Here is a 22,220-nt window from a genome sequence, read left to right as displayed (position 1 = left end):
ACTGGATCAAGAAAATGTGGTATACAATGGAATACTACAATGGAATACTACTCAGCCATAAAAAAGACAAAATTGTCCCATGTGCAACAACATGGATGGGCCTGGAGGGTATTATGTTAAGTGAAGTAATCCAGAAAGAGAAAGACAAACGCTGTATGATCTCACTCATATGTGGAATATAAACCAACATATCTACAGAGAAAACTGTATTGTCGTTACCAGGGGCAATGGGGGTGGGGGGTGGGCATAAGGGGTGAAGGGAGACATATATATGGTGATGGAGAAACAAAAATGTACAATGCAAAATTTCACAATGTTAAAAACTATTAAAACATCAATAAAAAATATAATTACATTAAATGTTAATGGACTAGGCATAAGGATAGACATATAGAGGTCAATGTTATAGAACTGAGAATCAGCAGTAAACCCACATATCTATGTATTGTTGATTTTCAATAAGAGTGCCAAGACCATTCAATGGGGGAAACAATAATCTCTTCAACAAGAGTGCTGGGACAACAACCATCCACATGCAAAGAATGAGGCTGGACCCTTAGCTAACACCATAAACAAAAATTAACTAAAAAATGGATCAGAATCCTAAATGTAAGAGCTAAAAATATAAAACTCTTAGAATAGATCATAAAAGTAAATCTTCATGACCTTGGATTAGGTAAATCTTTCTTAGATACAACACAAAAAGCACAAGCAACAAAAAAATAGATAATTTGGACTTCATCGAAACTTAAAACTTTAGCACATCGAAGAACACACTCAAGAGAGTAAAAAGACAAGCCACAGACTGGGAGAAAAATAGCTGCAAATAATATATCCAATAAGGAACTTGTATCCAGAATATTTAAAGAACTCATAAATTTACCAACAAGAAGACAAATGATCCAATTTAAAAATAGGCAAAAGATTTGACTAAAGAAGATATATAAGTGGCCAAGAAGCACATGAAAAGATTCTCAACACCATTAGTCATCAGGGAAATGCAAATCAAACCCACAATGAATACTACTTCACACCCACTAGGATAGCTATAATCAAAAAGATAGATAATAAGTGTTGGTGAGGATGTGGAAAAACTGAAGTCCTCATACATAACTGGCAGGAACGTAAACTGGTACATACAGTGTGGAAAACAATTTGGCAGTTTTTCATAGGGATAAACATAGAGTTATTGTATGAACCAGCAATCACATTCCTAGAACTCTACCCAAGAGAAATGAAAACACATGCTACACAAAGACTTGTACACAAATGTTCATAGCAGTATTTGTTGGAATAGCCCCAAACTAGAAATAATCCAAATGTTCATTATTGTCGAATGTATAAACAAAATATGATATATATAATAGAATACTATTCAGCAATTAAACTGATACATATTACAACATGGATGAATTTTGAAAACATTATGCTAAATAAAAGAAAGCTGACACAAAAGACTACATATTGTATGATTCTCTTTACATGAAATGTCCAGAATAGGCAAATCTACATAGACAAAATAGATTAGTGATTGCCAGGAGCTGGGATGGGGTGTGTGTGGGGGAATGGGGAGTGACTGCCTAATGGGCACAAAGGAACTTTTTGGGTTGACAGAAATGTCCAAAAACTGGATTGTGATAATGGTTACACAACTTTGTAAATATACTAATAATCATTGAATTGTACACTTAAAGCAGATAAATTTTATGATATACAAATAAAAACTTTTAAAAAGTTTTAAAGCTTTAAAAAATGTTAAGGCACTAAATAACCCAATTAAAAGAGACTGTCAGACTGGAAGACTGGATAAAGCAGACTGAAGTATATGCTGTTTACAAAACCACACTTTAAATACAAAAACAGATAAGTTAGAAAAAAGAGGATGGAAAATTAAATAGCATGCGAGGAGTAAGCATAAGAAGGCTGGAGTAGCTAAATTAATTTCTGATAAAATAGACCTCAAAACAAAGTTCAAGAGGGACATTTCAGGGTGAAAAAAGGTCATTTCATCAGGAAGACCTAAAAATCATAAATGGGTACGTGCTTAATAACAAATATTCAAAGTACATGAAAGCAAAAACTGATGGAATTAAATGGAGAAACAGACAAAACACAATATTATTTGGATATTTTAATGTTGTTCTCTCAGCATGTCACAGAACAATTAGACAAAAAAATCAGAAAGGACACAGAATATCAAATAACACTATCAAATACCTTGACCTAATTGATATTTATAAAATAGTACACCCAAGAAATGCAGAACATATGCACATGCTCTTCAAGACCATCTGCTGGGCCAAAAACAAAGTCACAATAAAATTTTAAAACTTAAAATCTACAGAATATGTTTCCCGGTGGCAATAGAATTCAATTAGAAATTGATAAGATACCTAGAAAAATCTCAAATATTTGGAAATTAAAGAACATACTTCTAATTAATACATGGTTAAAGAAAATATAAGTGAAATTAGAAAATATTTTGTACTTGATCATATAAATAAAACATATCAATATTTGTGAGACGCAGCTAAAAAGGCTTAGAGGTAAAAATATAGCTTTAAATGATTATATTAGAAAAGACTAAATGTATAAAATCAATGACCTAAGGTTCTACCTTAGGGAACTAGAAAAATGAGAATGAACTAAACCAAAAGTATGTAAAAATAAGAGAATAATGAAGATAAGAACATAAATCAAAAAAATAGAAACAATGGAGAGAATTAACAAAGCAATAAGGTGGCTCTTTGAAATGACCAACAAAATCAATAAACTCTTAGCTAGTCTAAATGAGAAGAAAGAGAGCAAAAATTACCAATACTAAGAATCTGATATCACTATAATGCCTATAGATATTACAAAAATAATAAGAAAATATTATGAATGACTTTGTGACTACAAATTTGACAACTTAGATAAAATGTACAGATTTCTTGAAAGAACTACTAAAGAGGAAACAGAAAATCTTACTAGCTCTGTATCTATGGAAAAAATCGAATTTAATATCCAAAACCTTCCCATAAAATAAACTCCATTCCCAGACAGTTTCCCGGGTAAATTCTAGCAAACATTTAGGGTGGAAATAGCACTAATATTACACAAACTCTTTGGTAAACCAGAGTTTTACAAAATCGGTATAATACCAAAATGTGACAAACTCATTGCAAAAAAAAGAAAATTGCGGACCTATATCACCCTTGAACCTAGATGCAAAATTTCTCAACATGATATTACTAAGCTGAAACCAGCTATGCATATGTGTCAATTACCAATTTATTGTTTCTCAGTTCCAAATGCATCCTTACATATATGTTCTCGATATAAAAATTCTTTTAAGCATTTCTCCTTTATAGCGAGCACAATATTAAACTTTCTCAGTAGAGGGTGCTGGAGGGACACTACAAGAGAAGGAGGTTCTCTTGTTTCTGGCCCTGGCCAGGGCTCTCTGCTGTGTGGGTGTGAGGATAACAGGCAGCTCCAGCCCTCGGAGCCCAGGACTTGGTCCCTATGCGACCTTGCAGCCTGGTGATAAACTTTCCACAACTCTCTCGACATGGTAAACCAGAGCCCTTGCACGGCCTGCGTGCAGCCGCGTGTCTAGACTCCCTGGGCAAGCCCCTGCATGACCTGCATGCAATCTCCTGTGTTCTGTGGAGTCACACACTAAACAGTCATTCTGCAAACTCCCATCCCTTACTCCCAACTCGTGTAATCTATGTGCTCTTAAGTCTTCCTGCTTTCACTGGCACCCAGACTTCCTTTGCACACTCACACTACCAGTTGCTGATTGCCTGCTCCCCTGCCTGCACTCTGGGAGGGTGGCCTATTGTTTGCTCAGCAACTCTAGATCAGCTCCTGCCTGGCAAAACCAGTAAACTTCTCTGATATCAGGTGGCTGAACACTCTTTCTTGGAGGTCTGAACCCCTTCCAGGTTTATTCTTCCTTGGATATTCCCTCAGCCCTAGGGTACTATACTGAATTTCTTTATATCTTATAGTTACTCTTTTATCATAGCTCATTATTCTTTCTATTAAATATTCCCTGTTTAACCTACTGTGTGGTATCTATCTCTTGACTGGATCCACACTATTACCATACACATGCACACACACATAAGTATATGTGTGTGTGCATGTACAGTAATAAATCATGACCAAGTACAGTTTATCTTAGGAGTGCCAGGTTGGTTTAACATTTGAAAATAAATCTATGTAACTTACCATATTAGTAGAAGAAGTAGTAGAAGTAGAAGTAGAAGAAAAATCACATGATTATTTTAATCGATAAATGAAGATAAAGCATTTATCAAAATGCAATACGCATTCACGATTAAAAAAAAAAACTCTCAGTAAACTTGGAAGGGAAATTCCTCAAACTAATAAAAGACATCACCAAGCCCCTTACAGCTAACATCATACATGGAAAATACCGAACACTTTCATCCTAAGGATGTCTACTCTCACCACTCTTATTTAACATAATACTGGAGGTGCTAGCCAGTGCAATAACACAAAAAACCAACCAAACCAAGCAAAACAACATAAGCTATATATAGATTAGAAAGAAAGAAATAAAACTGTCCCTACAACATAATTGTCCATATAGAAAATCCCAAGAAACCTAAAAAATAAAAACTTCTTAGAACAATGAATGACTTTAGCAAGGCTATAGAATAAAATGCTAATTTAAAAAGAAATCAATTGTTTTTACATAATGGCAGCAAACAATTAGAAAATAAAATTTCATTTTATAATACCATAAAAACATACATACTTAGGAATAAAATTAACAAAAGATATACAAGATCTGTATCTTCTATACTACAAAACTCTGCTGAAAGAAATCAAAGAAGACCTGAATAAATAGATAGTTCAAGTTCATGGATTGGAAGACTCAAAACTGTTAGTTTATTGATTCTTACCAAAATGATCCATAGATTCAAAGCAATCCCAATAACAATCCTAACAGGCTTTTTCCTAAAAAACTGACAAGCTTATTTTAAAATATATATGGAAATATAAAGAATCTAGAACAGGGGTTGGCAAACTATGGTCTGTGGGCCAAATCCAGCCCACCGCCTGTTTCTGTAAGTGTTTTATTGGAACATAGCTATATCCATTCATTTATATATTACCTATGGCTGCTGTTGTGCTTCCACAGTATTGAGCAGTTGCAGTAGAAACCATATGGCCCACAAAGCCTAAAATATTTACTATCTGGCCCTTTACAGAGAAGTTTGTAGACCTCTGAACTAGAATATCCTAAATAATCTTGAAAAAGAACAAAGTTGACAAACATATTATATGACATCAAGAATTACTGTTAACCTGCAGTAGCTAAGACAACGTGGAACTGTCATAAGGATCCACAAATAGATAATGGAACCAAATAGAGAGCCCAGAAACAAACCCACATTTATATGGTCATTTGATTTTTGACAGAGTTGTAAAGGCAATCCAATGGGGGAAAGGAAGGTATTTTCAACAAATGGTGCTATAACACCTAGATATCCATATGTAAAAAATATGAACTTCTACCCTTACCTTACAACATAGAAAAAATTAATTTGAGATAGATCACAGACTTAAATGTGAAAGATAAAACCATAACACCTTTAGAAAACACAGGAGAATATCACCATGTCATGGGGGTAGTCAAAGATTTCTTATACATGTCGCAGACACAACTACCATTAAAGAAAAAACTGATGAATTACATTTCATTAAAAGTAAAACTTTCTGTTCATCAAAAGACACTGTTAAAAAAATAAATAGGTAAGCCACAGACTAGAAGATAATATTCCTACAACATATATCAGGTAAGAACTGGTGACCAGGGTATATAAAGAACTCCTACAACTCAATAATGAAAAGGCAATCCAATGAAAAAATGGGTCAAAGATTTAACTAAATACTTCACAAATAAGATATATGAATGGCAAATAAACACATGGAAAGATACTCAACACCATCAGTCATAAAATGATGCAAATTAAAACCCCAGGAATATATCCACGTAATGGTTAAAATTAATAAGACTGACAACACCAAGTACTGACAAGGCTGTGGAGCAGCTACAACTCTCATACATTGTTGACAATAGTGTAAAATGGAACAACCATTTTAGTAAAAGTTCTTCAGTTTCTTATGAAACTAAATACTCATGTACTCTATGACCCAGAAGTTCCACTGTTAGGTATTTACCTGAGTGGAATGAAAACACATATCTACAAAAATACTTTTACATAAACATTCATGGCAGCTTTATTCATAATAATCCCAAAATGGAAACAGCCCAGGTGTTTATTCATAAAAGAATGGGTTTATTCTATGGTATGAATTTCTACAACAGGTAAAACTAATCTATGGTGGTAAAATATCAAAACAGTGGTTTCCTCTGGGGTGTGTGCGCAGGGGTGGACTGTGAAGGTGACTTTCTGTAGTGATGGTAATATTCTCTATATATAGGGGTTTGGGTTACATACGTGTATGCATTTGTCAAAACTTAGCAAGGGTATATTTAATATTTTTTAACATCATTGTATGTAAATTTTATCTCAAAATAAAAAATCTGTAGACAAATATTGAACTCTACTTAAGGATATAAATGTTGAAGTATTTTAGGGGGATATGTACTCGTATCTGTAATGTAGTTTGAAATGTATCAAAAAAAGATGAATTGACAGATGGATACAGGGATAGATAGGTAATAGAGCAAGTATAGTAATATCTTAATAGTAGAATCTAGGTAGTAGGTCTATGGGGTTTCCCTGTAAATGCTTTCAGCTTTTTTATATGTTTAAAAATGTTCATAATAAAATGCTGGAAAAAATATTGAGCACCTACTCATTGTTCTAGGCAATGGGGATACAAGAGATGACGGAGAGAGAGTTTCCCAGAGGAGTTTATCCAAGGGAAGTGAATTAGTATTTATGTAGTCCCTAAAATCCAGGGATAAAGGCAAGGGCAAGAATTTATTTTTTATCTTCACAACAAGTGGGTATAGGAAGAGGAGGCTTGAAATGAGTGGATTTGATGAGCTCAGTTTTAAATATGATGTGCTTTATGATCCTACAAGATATCTAAGTGAAGATATCTAGTAGACTATTGGATATACAGGTCAGATTTGCATAAATCTGGGCTACAGACAAATGTGGTCATCATGCCTTTGGGGACTGTTTGGTCACTGAGCACAATTTAATAACTCTTTTTGATTTTAATAGTGTTTTCATTTTTAAATACTACCTCAAATATCTGCCCCTCGAAAATCTAGTATTCCTTGCCTGTTGGGCTATTTATTATTCCATGGGAATTATAATAAGAATAGAAATTGTACTAATAAAAAGGTATAGAATAGGAAGATTAAAATGTGGCAGATATAAGGATTTTAGGGATTTTCATTATATTAGAAGGCTAACATTTAGTAAATATATTACATTGGGGGATAGTTCTTTGGTACTCACCTGATCAAATAGAGCTCTTTATTCCATGGGTAGATATTTAAGACTGGCCCAACCCCAATCATGTGGTTGTGACATTCTCCAACATTTTCAATATATTCATGCTTCAATGGCACTTTGCTGAGGAGTTCAAATTCCTCAGGCGCCTTTTGAAGTACCTGTTCTGCTGCATAGAATCCATCTACTAGCAGTGTCCTGCCACCTGTTCCTTCATGCTTAAGACAGTGAAACACTTGAATGCTAAAGAGGGAAAAAAATTAAATTCTTCTGTTCAGTGGAGAAAAGAGAACATATCAAATTTTTAGAAAATTGTATACGAAATGATTACTGAGTCTACTTGTGCATTTTATTTTTATGAAGAAATAAATCTCATTTCCTAATTGTTTTCCCCTCATAGCTAGTTGCACTATTTTTGTGCTTTGAAATATTAATGCCACTACAGGTTTCTTCTAAACATACTCAACACATATTAAAGCCTATATGTGCTAGACCCTGGGAATATAGGCATCAGTGAGTAAGACACAGTCTCTGTTTTAAAGAAGCCCATAGTCTAGTAAAAAGAGATGAAGCAAATAAGTACCAATAAAATATGATAGGCACTATAATAGAGTTTATACAAGATATAGGGGGGCCATACAGAAAGGAAATTATTCTAGTGGGGTGTTGTATAAAGAAATGTGTTGGAGATGGATGAGATTGAGGTGAGGAGACGGCATTCCAGGCAGATGTGTAATTGGATGACAATGAGGAGGTGTGAGAGATTGAGGAAGAAGTTCATCCTAGGAACATGTTGAAATAGTTGAGTTACATATGCCTGAAAATGTTAACAGAGAAAGGAAAGGTGACTATTAATGGACTAGAAAACTGAAGTAGAATGTTCAAATGAACAAGGGGAAAATAAAATTAATAGTAATTTAGAAAAAATGCAAAAATAAGGAAAAGTAAACAACAAACTAAAATAAGTAATAAACAAATAAAAATGGAAGGCATAAAATCAAGGAGAACCTAATATAAAGACAATTAAAATGAGAAAGGTCACTTCTGGCCATGTTGAGCTTTCTGTGAAACTTCTAGGTCAGGATTACCTAGTAGCAAAATGAAGATGTTTAACTCAGAAGAGAGGTAGATTTTGTAGTTGTCTGTAGATGATAGCTGAAGCCAAGAGCATGGAAGAAGTCATTTGGAGAGATCATTTCAAGTAAGAAAAGAGGGACAAGGAGAAAACCTTTAGGAAGAACATGGACAGAGGAAAATAAGCCAGCACAGGAGGCTGAGGAAAAGTGGTCAGAGATAGGAGGAAAACTAGAAAAGAAGAGATATTTAAGAAGAGGTAGTGGTTAACGGCATGCCCCAGAGGTCAAGTAAGATGAAGACTGAAAGGTATACACTGGGTATGGCAACTAAGTTAGTTGCTGGTGACTTTGGAGAGAGTAATTTTAATTGGGAGGGGGCTGGATAAACTAGCTGACTATGGGTTTGAGGAGTGAATGGGAAGTGAGAATGAAAATATACTGACTGTAGATAATTCTATTAATAATTCCCCTTTGGCTGTGAAGGGGAAGAGTAAGGTAAGGCTGTAACTAGAGGGAGATAGAGTCCAAGGAAGTGTACAAAAGTAGAGATTTAAGATATGAGAAGCTGATAGGAAGGAGTCAATAGGTATGAAAAGGCTGAAGATATAAGAGAGAAAAATCCCCAAGGGGCCTGAAAAGGATGAGATCCAGAGCAAGGTAGCTTTAGAAAGGACAAGGCATATAACAATGATGATGATGACGATGATAATGGATAAAATGATAATAATAGGTAGTATTTATCAAACACTTAACATGTCAGGCAGTATGCCACGTGCTATAAATACATCATGTAATTTAATACCTAGGCAATACTAATGGATAAGCTGTATTACTAGTCCTAACTTACAGACGAACAGTTACAGAGAGGTTAAGTTACTTCTTCAAGATCACAAAGCTAATAAATGTTCCAGCTGGGATGCAAATCCAGGTCTGGCTGATGCCATAGCCTGAACTCTTAACCACTCTTACTGTACTGCTAGTGTACTTGGTCATTGCCATTGATTAGAAAGGGTTAAATTAAATGCACAGACAACTGCTTATCTCTGGTAGTGGTCAGAGAGAAGACCTAGTCAATATTTGAACCTCAATCCCTGTCCAGCTGCTTTTCATCCCATTTCCTCTTTCTTCCTTCTGCATCCCCTAGAATGAGGATCCAGGGCTGTTGGTCTCTTCATATATCAGTAACATTGAGCAGGATCTCTAAAAGCTGTTTTATTCTTCCCCCCCGAACCAAACATTCTTAAGTTCCAAACCCTTAAAGGAAATCAATGTAACCACAATCAATTGTGTATTATCACTCTCTCATATTGTCTTTATAAATCCATACATATACTCACTTTACTAATATCTTTGTGCCTTGGGCTCATCACCTGCATGCAGAAGCAAGATGAATAACAACAACAAAAACAACAACATAACAATCACAGAGGTACCTCTAATAAGTGGCAAATGGCAGGAAAGTTAAGTATGGTATCCATTACGTCACATAATTACCATTTCTTTTTTGTGATGAGAACATTTAAGATCTACTCTCTGTTGGCTATGATGGTAATCATATTGCAATATATAACTGTATCAAATCAACACATTGTACACCTTAAATTTACACAATGTTATATGTCAATTATATCTCAATAAAGCTGGAACAAAAGTATGGTATATATCATCTTTGGCTCAATAGCTTCTGATTCCATGTGAAGAAGGTTATTTTTATTCATTCCGCCTCTCCAACTTCTTGTAAATTGGATTCAAATTCCTCTTAATACCATACCCAAAGCAGCTGTGTTTGGAAGATTGACCTCTTTGCAATATAATAACTAAATATAAGAAAATTGTACAAATTCGAAAACTGATGATTAGTCAATACTTTTTTTGGTAAGTTATTTGTAATTACTTTGAGAAAAAATGTAAATAAAAAAAATTAAGATCTATTTATGTAGTAAGGTACATTTTCAATCATTTCAAAAAATGTTATTCCTATAAGTCTAAAGAAGACTGAGCTAGGATATTTGAAAATGATCATATTTCTAGAAGAGAAAGTCATACATATCATCATCAGCAGATATGATCTTGAGTCAAATAGAATGGAAAACGATTAAGAAACTATTCAAGACCATTATATGTAAAGAGTCCAAGGAAGTGTACAAAAGTAGAGATTTAAGATATAGCTGATAGGAAGGAGTCAACAGGTAGGGAAGGGCTAAAGATGTGGAAATTTTCCACTCTGGAAAATTCTAATCCACCTACCCACAGGGCTCTTGAAAATAGGTAGTGTCAGTGTGTCGATCCAGAGCTAGCTTGGTGTATGCAGTGTCACCCCTGGAGAAGTCTGAAGTGAAATACCACATCCTCCCATAGATGGTTTCTCTGTCAAATGAAATATAGGAAGACTGTTGAGCTATTTGAAATTTTCATTCTTGTCTTTCAAAACTCTTTCCAACACTTTCTTTAATTATTCACAAATAGCAATAGGATAGTTTATATTAGCAAGTATTTAGTGAGACTTGCTGTATCACTGTTGTTGTCTCTCTCCTTGAGATGTACATCATAGGTTTTAATTTTTTAGTTATTTTTCTGGTAGGCTCAGATCTGACTAAAGGTTTCACTTTAATTCTTCAGCTTTCAGAGTTCATCTTATTCTCTGAACCCTCCAAGTCCAAACAGGAAATGTTCTTCCTCTTGAACTATAATCTCTAAAGCCCTCTCAATTTATTGTTTATCAGCACGGCTTCTTTTAACTGAAAGTTCTCAAACTGTGTTTCAAACTGAATGGTTCACAAATGTTAATTACAGTCTACTAGGATACAGCAAATGACCCAGCATACTATCTGCTATACAATGAGCTATATCTGGCTATTAAGTAAAAGGAAAGCACTAATTATAAGAAAGTAGGTTTACATTACATTTAATACTATGGAAGATCAATCTATATACTACCTAGAAATGCAGACTGACAAGTGGAAAGAACACTGTATTTAGGATCAGGAAACCTGAGCTATCTGAATCCCAGTTCTATTGCTTACTAGCACAGCAATCCTGGGCAAGCCACTTAATGTATCTGAGCCTCAAGTGCCTCATCAGTAGAACAGAGGATTAAATACACCTTATCAGGATTTCTATAATGACCAAAATAAAATAATGAGTGTGAATATGCTGGCTAAATGCTATCTAGTGTAAAGCAGTATTATTAACAATCAGTCTCTGAATCAAGCCTTAGAAATCACAGAAGGTCAAAACTGGATGATCTTTAGACACCATCTTATTCAATCCTCTTATTGATCAGATGGGAAAATAGAGGCCACTTGTGGTGGGGGGTGTTGTTGAGGGTAGGGAGTTGTGTAATGGAGTTGCCTATGTTCACACAACTGCTTGATGGTAGAATTCAGACTATTACCTGGTTTTCTTTACTCACAGTTAGTGCTCTTTCTAGTGTATAATGATACATCTCACTTTGAGGATCGCTGGGCTTCAAAGATATACCAATGACTTTGAAGACTTCATTGTATTTAACATGTAAGTATCTTTAGAGATTACAAATCCAGCCCTAAATAAAGCACTATAAATGGGAATCCCCTTATTCAGGCCACAAAATATTCTGTATTAAAAACAAGGGTGACCATACCTGTTATATTACTTTATTGGTGTTCCTGCTTTGGAAATTAATTACTGTAGATATCGGGAAATTAATGAATTACCTGATCAAGCTGATCCTTTCTGCCAATTTCTCTGTGTGCTCTTGAGTGGGAGGGACATTTTCTACAAATGCAATTCCATAGAGCAGAAAGTTCTGCAGAAAGTTCTTCAGTCCCTCATTGGTTTCTAAGAAGCTCTGGAAATCTACAGATGGAACTTGGGCTTGCTGGTAGATTTCAGCATTCCATAAAATTCTAGGCTGAATGACCTTTTGTTTCTGCCCTTCGTAGCTGTTTTTCACTAGCCAATCCAAATCATATCTAGTCACATGACCATCTGGCCCTTTTAAGGGAAAGATAAAAGGCATTAAAAATAATAATTATAAATACTACCAATAATTTACTGGTTAAGAATGTTATTTTTAGGGCCGGCCCCATGGCTTGGTGGTTAAGTGAGCGCGCTCCGATGCTGGTGGCCCGGGTTCGGATCCCGGGTGCGCACCGAGGCACCACTTCTCTGTCCATCCTGAGGCCGAGTCCCACATACAGCAACTAGAAGGATGTGCAGCTGTGGCATACAACTGTCTACTGGGGCTTTGGGGGGAAAAATAAATAATAATAAATAAAATCTTAAAAAAAAAAAAAAAAGAATGTTATTTTTAGCAACCAATTACCCAGTGCTGTATTGTTTATGAAACCAAATTAAAATGAGTGCCTACAGTGTTCCTGAGACAGAAATATTTGTGGGTTGAGTAGTATGAATTAACAAGTGAATGAATGAACAAATAAATCTTCCCAGCAGGTAACTAAGTTTATGGAATTATAGCTACATAGTAAAGTGCCTCTGGAGCATTCATCAAGTCATCAAAAAAGGATAAGAAAATATCAGTTGCTTTTAGGCCTACTCCCCTCTCTCTCTTCTTGCCCCCATCCCCACTTCTCATCTACACACAACTTTTTGAGCTAGAAGAGACTAATCTTTATTTTACTAATGGAGAAAAAGTCAGTTAGTGATTCATTCAAGGTTACACAGCTAATAAGTTGGAACTAGAACTCTAGCCTCTTGCTTCCAGCAGTTCAGTACCATACTATGCTGCCTTCCTCTTCTAAATGAATTAGGGCAGTTTGGTCTAATGATATGACATCAATACAGTATGATAAAGTGACTTCATAAGTGACTTTGCCCACTGCCCCCCCCCAAAAAAAGTAAAAGAACAGCCCCAAAAATGCTTCGGAAAATCTTCAGTATAAGCAAAGGATACAGCAAGACGAGTGAAAGGCTATGCTGGCATCTTACATCTCCTTTTTACTTCTTTCTACCTCTCTGTCTCTGTTTCTCTCTCTCTCTCGGCTTCCCACCCCTTGATAATAAAAGTATCATAAAAAAATCACCTATAATTATTCTACCACCCAGATGAAGCCACTATTAACAGCTTGGCATCACTCCTTCCAGTTTTTTTCTATGAATTCTTTCACTTTATATAATATGTAATATATATATAAAAGTTTGTACCCTGCTTTTGTCACTTAACATTTTAACAATCATTTTATCCTTAAAAAATTAAATACTTATAAGAATTCTTATAATTTCCAGAATATGGACTACCAAGATTTACCTAACCAATCTGTTCTTCTGGGTCATGTAGTTTTATTTTTTAAAAACTTCCCTATTATTTAATAGTGATCATCCTTGTCTATATTTCTGATAATTTTCTTAAAATAGAAACATAGAAGGTGGAATTGTTAAATCCTAAGATATAAACTTTCAAGAGTCTGATACATATAATAAAATTACTTTCTAGAAAGTCTACCAATTTTCATTTCCTCCAACAATATATGTGTGCCCATCAAAACGGAATATTCTTATTTTTTAAACAAATTTTTCTAATGTGGTAAGTAAAACTGCTCTTGTAATAATTTTAATTTATTTGCTTACTAACAAGGCTAATAAGAACATTTATTAGACATCTATATTTGTTAGACATCTATATTTTTTTAATGCAAGGATTACCAAACTATGTCCCATGGGCCAAACCTATCTGGCACTTGTTTTTGTAACACCTGTTTTGTAACACATGCATGCCCATTTGGTTACATATTGGCTATGGCTGCTTTTACCCTACTCCCGAAGAACTGAATAGTTGAATAGTTGTGACAGAGACCACACAGCCAGCAAAGCCTAAAAATCTTTACTATCTGGCCCTTTACAGAATGTTTGCTGACTCATGCTTTAATGATTTGTCTGTTCACATCTTTCTCACATTTTTCTATTGGAATGCTGGTGTTTTTCTTACAGATTGGCAATAGCACCTTATATATTAATGGTTTTTAGTCTTTGTCATACATTTTGCAAGTATTTTGCCATCAGTTTTTTGGTTTTTTTGCTGAGGAAGATTTGCCCTGAGCTAACATCTGTGCCAATCTTCCTCTATTTTGTATGTGGGTTGCCACCACAGCATGGCTGACAAGTGGTGTAGGTCCGTGTTCAGGATCTTAACCCATGAACCCAGGCTGCTGAAGCGGAGCACACCAAACTTAACCACTACACCATGGGGCCAGCCCCCAAAGTCAGTTGTTTTTTAATAAACCTTTCTATGGCATTTTTTTATTGTAGAGAAATTAATAGTCAAATGTATTGATTATAAATATTTTATCCCTCCAATGCTTTTTTCTTGTAATTTTTTATGTTGAAATAATTATAGATTCAAAGGAAGTTGCAAAGAAATGCATAAGGAAGCCCCAGGCACCCTTCCCTGAGCCTTCCCGAATGTTAACACCTTGCATAACCACACTACAATACCAAAACCAAGAAAGTGGCATTGGTACACTCCATAGAGTTTATTCAGATTTCACTAGTTATACATGTACTCATTTGTGTGTGTGTGTAGCTCTATGCAGTATTACTACATGTGTAACTTTGTGTAACCACTACTACAGTCAAGATACTCAACTGTACTATCACAAGACTCCCTCATGTTACCTCTTTAAAGCCATGCTCACTCCTCATCCCTAACTCCTGGCAACTGCTAATCTGTTCTCCATTTCTATAAATATGTTATTTCATGAATATTACATAAATAGAATCATGCAGATTTGCTTTTTTTCTTCAGCATAATTCCTTTAATAATATATAAATAATATATTATTAATTAATATTATTAAAATTCCTTTAATAATAATAACACAAGTTACCATGTGTGTCAATAGTTCATTCTTTTTTATTGCTGAGTAGTGCTCCATTACATGGGTGCTTTGTTAAACCATTCACTCATTGAAGGACCATTTGAATAGCTTCGAGTTCTTGGCTATTACAAATAAGGTATGAACATTAATGTATATGTTTTTGTGTGAACATAAGTTTTCATTTCTTTGGGATAAATGTCCAGGAGTGCAATTGCTGGGTTGTATGGTAGTTGCATATTTAGTTTTTTAAGAAACTGACAAACTGTTTTCCAGAGTGGCTCTACCATTTCACATTCCCACCAGAAATTTATGACTAATAGAATTTCTCCAAATTTTTTCTAGCATTTTGTGTTGTCACTATTTTTTATTTTAGTCATTCTGCTAGGGTATGTAGTGAAATTTCATGGTGATATTAACTTTCATTTCTCTAATGGCTAATGATGCTAAACATATTTGCATGTGTTTATTCACCATTTGTAGATCCTATTCAGTGAAATGTCTGTATATGTCTTTTATCCATTTTCTAATTGGATTGTTTGTTTTTCTATGTTGAGTTTTGAGAGTTATTTAGTCCTCATCCCAGTCAGGACCTAGTTCTAGGTCCTGAAGATGTTCGCCTATGTTATTTTCTAGAAGTTTTATAGTTGTATGTTTTACATTTAAGTCCATGATCTATTTTGAGTTAATTTTTGTATAAGGTGTGAGACTTAAGTCGAGGTGTTTTGTTTTTTTTTTTTTGCCTATGGATGTCCAATTGCTCTAGCAGCAGTTGTTGAAAACACTGTCCTTCCTCCATTAAATGGCTTTTTCACCTTTGCCAAAGATCAGTTGACTGTATTTTGTGCAGGTCTATTTCTGGGTTTCCTTTTCTGTTCCATTGATCTATGTATCTTTGCCTCCACCAATACCACACTGTCTTGCTTACTGCAGCCTTACCATCAGGAAGTGATTCTTCCCACTTCATTCTTCCTTTTCAAAATTGTTTTGGCTATTCTAGAGCATGTGCCTTGCCATTTAAATTTTTGAATAAGCTTGTTTATATCAACAAAAACATTTTGCTGAGATTTTGATAAGAATTGCATTAAAATTATCAATCAATTTGGGAGAGAACTGACATCTTTATTATGCTGTGTCTTCCAATCTATGAACATGATTTGCTTCTCCAAGTACTTAGGCCTTCTTTGGTTTCTTTTATCAGCATTTTATAATTGTCATCATACAGATCCTGTATATACTTTGTTAGATTTACATCTAAATATTTAAATTTCTTTGAAGCAATTGCAGATGGGCATTTTTCATTTTGATTTCTGCATGTTCACTGTAAGTATATGGAAATGCAATTGATTTTTGTGTGTTTATCTTATATCCTGCAACCTTACTGAACTCATTTATTAGTTCTAGGAGTTTTATTGTAGATTACTTGAGGTGGTCTATCTAGACAATCATATATCTGCAAATAAAGACAGTTTTCTTTCTTCCTTTCTAATATGTATGCAATTGCAATTTATTTCTTTTATTGCCTTATTGTAATGACTAGAACTTCTAGAACTGTGTTATATAAGAGTGGTGAAAGCGGATATTAAATAAGAGTGGTGATAGCAGACATCCTTGCCATGTTCCCTATCTTAGAGTGAAAGTGTTCAGTCTCACCATTAAGTTTGATGTTAGCTGGAAAGGTTCTCAACATTACTAATCATCAGGAAATGTAAATCAGAACCACAGTGAGATATCACCTTACACCTGTTAGAATGGCTATTATCAAAAAAGACAAGAGATAACAAATGCTGGCAAGGATGTGGAGAAAAGGGAACTCTCATGCACTGTTGGTGGGAATGTAAGTTGGTGCAGCCACTATGTAAAGCAGTATAGAGGTTCCTCAAAAAATTAAAAATAGAAATGCCTTATGAGATCCAGCAGTCCCTCTTCTGTGCATATGTCTGAAGGAAATGAAATCACTATCTCAAAGAGATATCTGCACCCTCATGCTCATCACAGGATTATTTACAATAGCCAAGACATAGTAACAAACTAAGTGTCCACTGACAGATGAATGAGTAAACAAGATATGGTATATATATACAATGGAATATTATTCAGCCATAAAAAAGAAGGAAATCCTGCCATTTGGGACAACACAGATGAACCTTGAGGACATTATGAGAAGTGAAATAAGTCAGACAGAGAAAGACAAATACTGTCACTTATATGTGGAATCTAAAAAAACCTAACTCATAGAAACAGAGAGTAGATTGGTGGTTGCCAGGGGCTGAAGGCTGGGGGAAATGGGTGATGGTAGTCAAAGGGTGTGAACTTCCAGTTATAAGATGAATAAATTCTGGGGATCCTAATGCACAGCATGGTGATATAGTTAATGATACTATATTATATACTTGAAATTTGCTAAGAGAGTAGATCTTAAATGCTCTCACCACATACACAAAAAAGGTAACTATGTGAAGTGATGGATGTGTTAATTTAGCTTATTGTGGTAATCATTTCACAATATATACAAATATCAAATCATCACATCGTACACCTTAAACTTATACAATGTTATATGTCAAATATATCTCAATAAAGCTGGGAAAATGATTTTATTTATTTATTTATTTATTTGTGAGGAAGATCAGCCCTGAGCTAACATCCATGCCAATCCTCCTCTTTTTGCTGAGGAAGACCGGCCCTGAGCTAACATCTATTGCCAATCCTCCTCCTTTTTTTCTTCCCTTTTTCTCCCCAAAGCCCCAGTAGATAGTTATATGTCATAGTGGCACATCTGTCTAGTTGCTGTATGTGGGATGCCGCCTCAGCATGGCCGGACAAGTGGTGCATCGGTGTGCACCCAGGATCCGAGCCTGGGCCGCCAGTAGCAGAGCACACGCACTTAACTGCTAAGCCACGGGGCCAGCCCCTGGAAAGATGATTATAAAAAGTATGATGTTAGTTATGGATTGCAACAATTTTATTTAAAAAGAAAAATAAAAGGTTCAAAAAATAAATGCTTCCATAGAAAGAAAAAAGGAGAAAAAACTAAAAGAATACCATATTTTGGAGAGAGGCAGACCATTTTTTGCAAAGTAATTGTTCTTTAGAAGAGTACCCCAAATAAGACCAAGTGTCCTGTCCACTCACAAGTGAAAAAGAGTGTGGTTTCATCCAGACGAATAGTCTTTGGCTTGATACCTAAATCCACACTGGCAGTGTCCAGGCTGCGCTGGTGAGTCTTAGAGTTGTAGCAAGATGCCGAGCGGCAGTGGTCTCGAAGCCAGACATAATCAAAGCGCATCACAGTGTTAGCATATTGCAGTTCTAGGGAAAAGATCACATTCTTTTATATTATTTATTATATTATTTTACAAAAATAAAGAAGTATTTATTTAGGAAAACTTAAAAAAAATCAGTAGCCAGAAATCTTCCTTCAAAAAATCTTCTATCAAGAAAGAGCAATGAGGGGGGCACTAGCCCCCTACCAGATATTAAAACATACTATAGAACTTCTATGATTAAAACAGTGTGATGTTGATATAGGTATAGGCAGATTAAACAATGGAAGAGTATAAGAAGTCCATAAATATACCCAAATGCATATAGAAATTTGGTAGGTAATAAATTGGCAGCTATAATCACTGGGGAAAATATGAATTTTTAAATAAATGGTGTTGGGACAACTAGATAGCCGTTTGGAAAAAGAAAAAATTGGGTCCATATCTCATTTTGTCACCAGATCTCCACGATAAACTCAAAATAGATCAGAGTTCTAAATTTGGAAAATGAAACCATTCAAGTATTTAAAAAGGAAACACAAGTGGATAGAGGCTATAAAGGAGGTCCTGGTACTATTCTTGCAACTTTTTTGTTAGTTTGAAGTTATACCAAATAAAAAGTTACCAAAAAATCAAAGACTTTACTACATACACCAGAAAAGGTTCTGAAATGGTGTTCTTGACAAGGAAACAGTATGATAGTGGGTTGAATGTGGCGATCCCAGGGCCTTTTGAAAGAAAGCAAATGGTTTGTCCCTGGAGCCCGCTCTCTGTGTGACACTGGATAGTGTCTGCCTCCCACCACTTTGTAAGTGCCAGGAGGGCCGGGGCGGGATTATTCCCACTCATCATTAAGTCCCTAGCACCAGGACAGGCACGAAGTAGCTTCTTAGGAATGAGGGAAGGAAGGAAGGAACGCAAGAGGCCCTGCACAGTGGAGGGTGAGGCACAAACATGGCGGCTCTGAACCGGCCCTGCTATTTCCCAGCAGGATGACTCAACCAAACCCCTCCTTACTGTCGCTGAGCCTTAGTTTCCTCAACGTGCAAATGGGTACAATAAACACCTCCTCCCCAGGGCCTGCAGAGCGGGGGTTACATCAGGAAAAATGCTCTAGACAAGACGCAAAAAGCTTCGTTTTGTTCTCTAACACGACTGGGAATCAACAAACGTGGAAGATTGCTATGGAGAAATCTATAAAACTATCCTGAAGGACTTACTTGAAGGAAACCTGAATGGAGAAATATGCTCACAGATGGGCAAATTCAATAATGAAAATATACAAACTCGGGAGTGTCTGTCTGGAAATTTTCATGTTCTGGATAGGCTAATTCCAAAATTCATATTCAGAATTAATAAAGTAAGAATTTTGAAAAAAGAAGAAGAAAGGCATGAGGGGTAAATATAAAAGTTATATAAAAATATATTATAAATCCATAGTCATTTAAAAAGTATGGTATTCATGCAGAATAGACAAACAAGTCAAGGGAACACAACAGAGTCCCAAACATATTCATAACAGTGGAGAAAAGATGGATTATTTAATATCTAGTTTTGGAAAAATCAATATTTGAAAAAATTGGTTCTGTATTCATATCATTCAAAACAATAAATTACTGATAGATTAAAATAGAAAAAATAAAACTGTTATATGTTAACAACCTTGAGGTGGGAAAGGCCCTTTTAATATGACAAACTAAAAAAAATCAACTTAAAAGACAAGTAACAGGAAAAATATTTTTAACATAAAAGGATTAATACTCAACATATAGAATAAATGCCTATGATTATTAAGATAAAAACTCAATAGAAAAATAAATGAAAGATGGGAAATTCACCAGAAGTGACCAGTAAACACATGAACCCACTCCCCTCACCTTAATGGCAATCAGAGAAATGAGTATTAAGATACTATTTTTTATCCATCAGAGTGACAAAATTTTAAAAGTTTGATTAAAACAAGTGTTTTCAAAAGATATGGGGAAATGCATACTCTCAAACTTTGGTAGTGGGAGTATAAATTGGTGAAGCCACACTGGATGGCAATCTGGAAGTTTCTATGAAAATATTAAAAAATATGTATATTTATTGCTTGACCCAGGAATTCATCGTTCAGTATTTACCTGCTAGAAACTGTCACATATGTGGGGTGTGCACAAGGATATTTATAATCGTGTTTATAATAACAAAAATTTGAAAATAAGACTAAATGTCTATCAGTGGGGGAAATGGAGGAATAGCTGAATAAACTGTGGTATATCTACATTATGAGATACTAGGCAACAGTTTAAAAAAATGCAGTATAGCTGAATTCCTCAAATTGATTTTGCATGGTATTATCATTCTCACTTTAAGGACAAGGAAACTAAAGCTCACAGATGTCAAATAACTTTGTAAGATCATATAATCACTAGGTGTTGGAGCTAGGACATGCACTCAAGTAGTCCAATGCCAAAACCCACTACACTAGTGTTTCTCAAAGTGTAGCCTTGGGAATCTCTGAAGGTGAGACTTTTGGAAAGGCAGAATAAGGAGCCTGGCAAATTCTCTCCCTCAATAACAACGATAAAACTAGATAAAATTATCAAAAACAACCATTTTAGGACTCTGGAAATTGACCAAAGGCATACAACAAATCAAGAAGCATTTTTCCCAGAGAAAACTACTGACCTTGGGAAAGAACAGTAGGAATCTATGTGTTTTAGCTTAGGGTGTTCCTACTCCCTACTCCCACCCCTCTCCGCCCACCAGCTCCATCAGGACTAGTTCTACCAGTGCAGGCAAGCCAAGAATACCAGCAGCTTTGCTGCTGAAGGAGACTAACTTGATTTGGAGTAGAGCACATAAAAACCCCACGCTCCTGGGTCTTGAAAACAACCAGGGAAGGCATACTGGTTGGGGCAAGCAACAGACCAACAGAACAGCCAGAAATCTAACAAGGGGATCAAGGGAATGAGACAGTTATAGCGGGCCTTGGAAAGCCTGCTCATATCCCTGGTGTTCAGTAAGGCTGTGCACACATGCAGGGCTGTGTGCATACTCAGGAGAGACTGGAAAGGGCCCTAGTTATCTACACGGCCCTAGGAGAATGTGAGGCCTTGTGCAAGCACAAAGACGTGAAGAAGGGCAAAAAGTAAAAACCATGGCAGACTTATAAACAGCCTAAACTTTGAATGTGTGCCCCAATTCACACAAATCCATAGGCGAAAAGAATGGAAGCCTTATCGGTTCAAGGTTTTTAAGCATAACCATTGACCAATTGTTGGCTGGCCACTAAGCTATACCAGGGTTTCTCAACCTTGGCACTATGGACATTTAGGGCTAGATAATTTTTTGTTGCGGGGCACCGTCCTGTGCATTATATGATTATATGATGCTTAACAGCATCCCTAGTCTCCATACACTATATGTCAGAAGCATCCTTCTCCCCAGCTGTGACAACTAAAAATGTCTACAGACATTGCCAAGTGTCACCTGGGGGGGCAAAATTGCCCCCTGTTGAGAACCACTGAGGTATGCTGACCCCAATACCTAAGAGGTCACAGGTTTAATAAAAGCAAAAAGTAAAAATAAAACCTGAGCAGAGACAGCAGTGGCTACACACTGTAT

The 22,220-nt window shown here is 35.5% G+C and overlaps 1 protein-coding gene across 4 annotated transcripts in view; it reads right to left on the bottom strand.

Annotated features, from left to right (window-relative positions):
* TMLHE (trimethyllysine hydroxylase, epsilon) overlaps positions 1–22,220 on the bottom strand; it is a 108,171-nt gene that overhangs the window by 18,848 nt on the left and 67,103 nt on the right. For 2 of the 4 annotated variants that reach the window (XM_014779594.2, XM_087426862.1), the window contains exons 3-6: positions 18,481–18,657; positions 12,229–12,508; positions 10,781–10,900; positions 7,464–7,700 (exon numbers count right to left, since the gene is read on the bottom strand). In XM_014779594.2, the coding sequence (XP_014635080.1) occupies positions 7,464–7,700; positions 10,781–10,900; positions 12,229–12,508; positions 18,481–18,657 (814 nt within the window). The remainder of the gene's footprint in view (positions 1–7,463; positions 7,701–10,780; positions 10,901–12,228; positions 12,509–18,480; positions 18,658–22,220) is intronic. The other 2 variants (XM_087426861.1, XM_087426863.1) reach the window with 2 other exon arrangements.

This window comes from Ceratotherium simum, chromosome X (assembly GCF_057802395.1).
Source record: "Ceratotherium simum simum isolate JZ-2026a chromosome X, ASM5780239v1, whole genome shotgun sequence".
Taxonomy (NCBI): Eukaryota; Metazoa; Chordata; class Mammalia; order Perissodactyla; family Rhinocerotidae; genus Ceratotherium; species Ceratotherium simum.
This window is presented reverse-complemented; position numbering and strand designations above follow the sequence as displayed.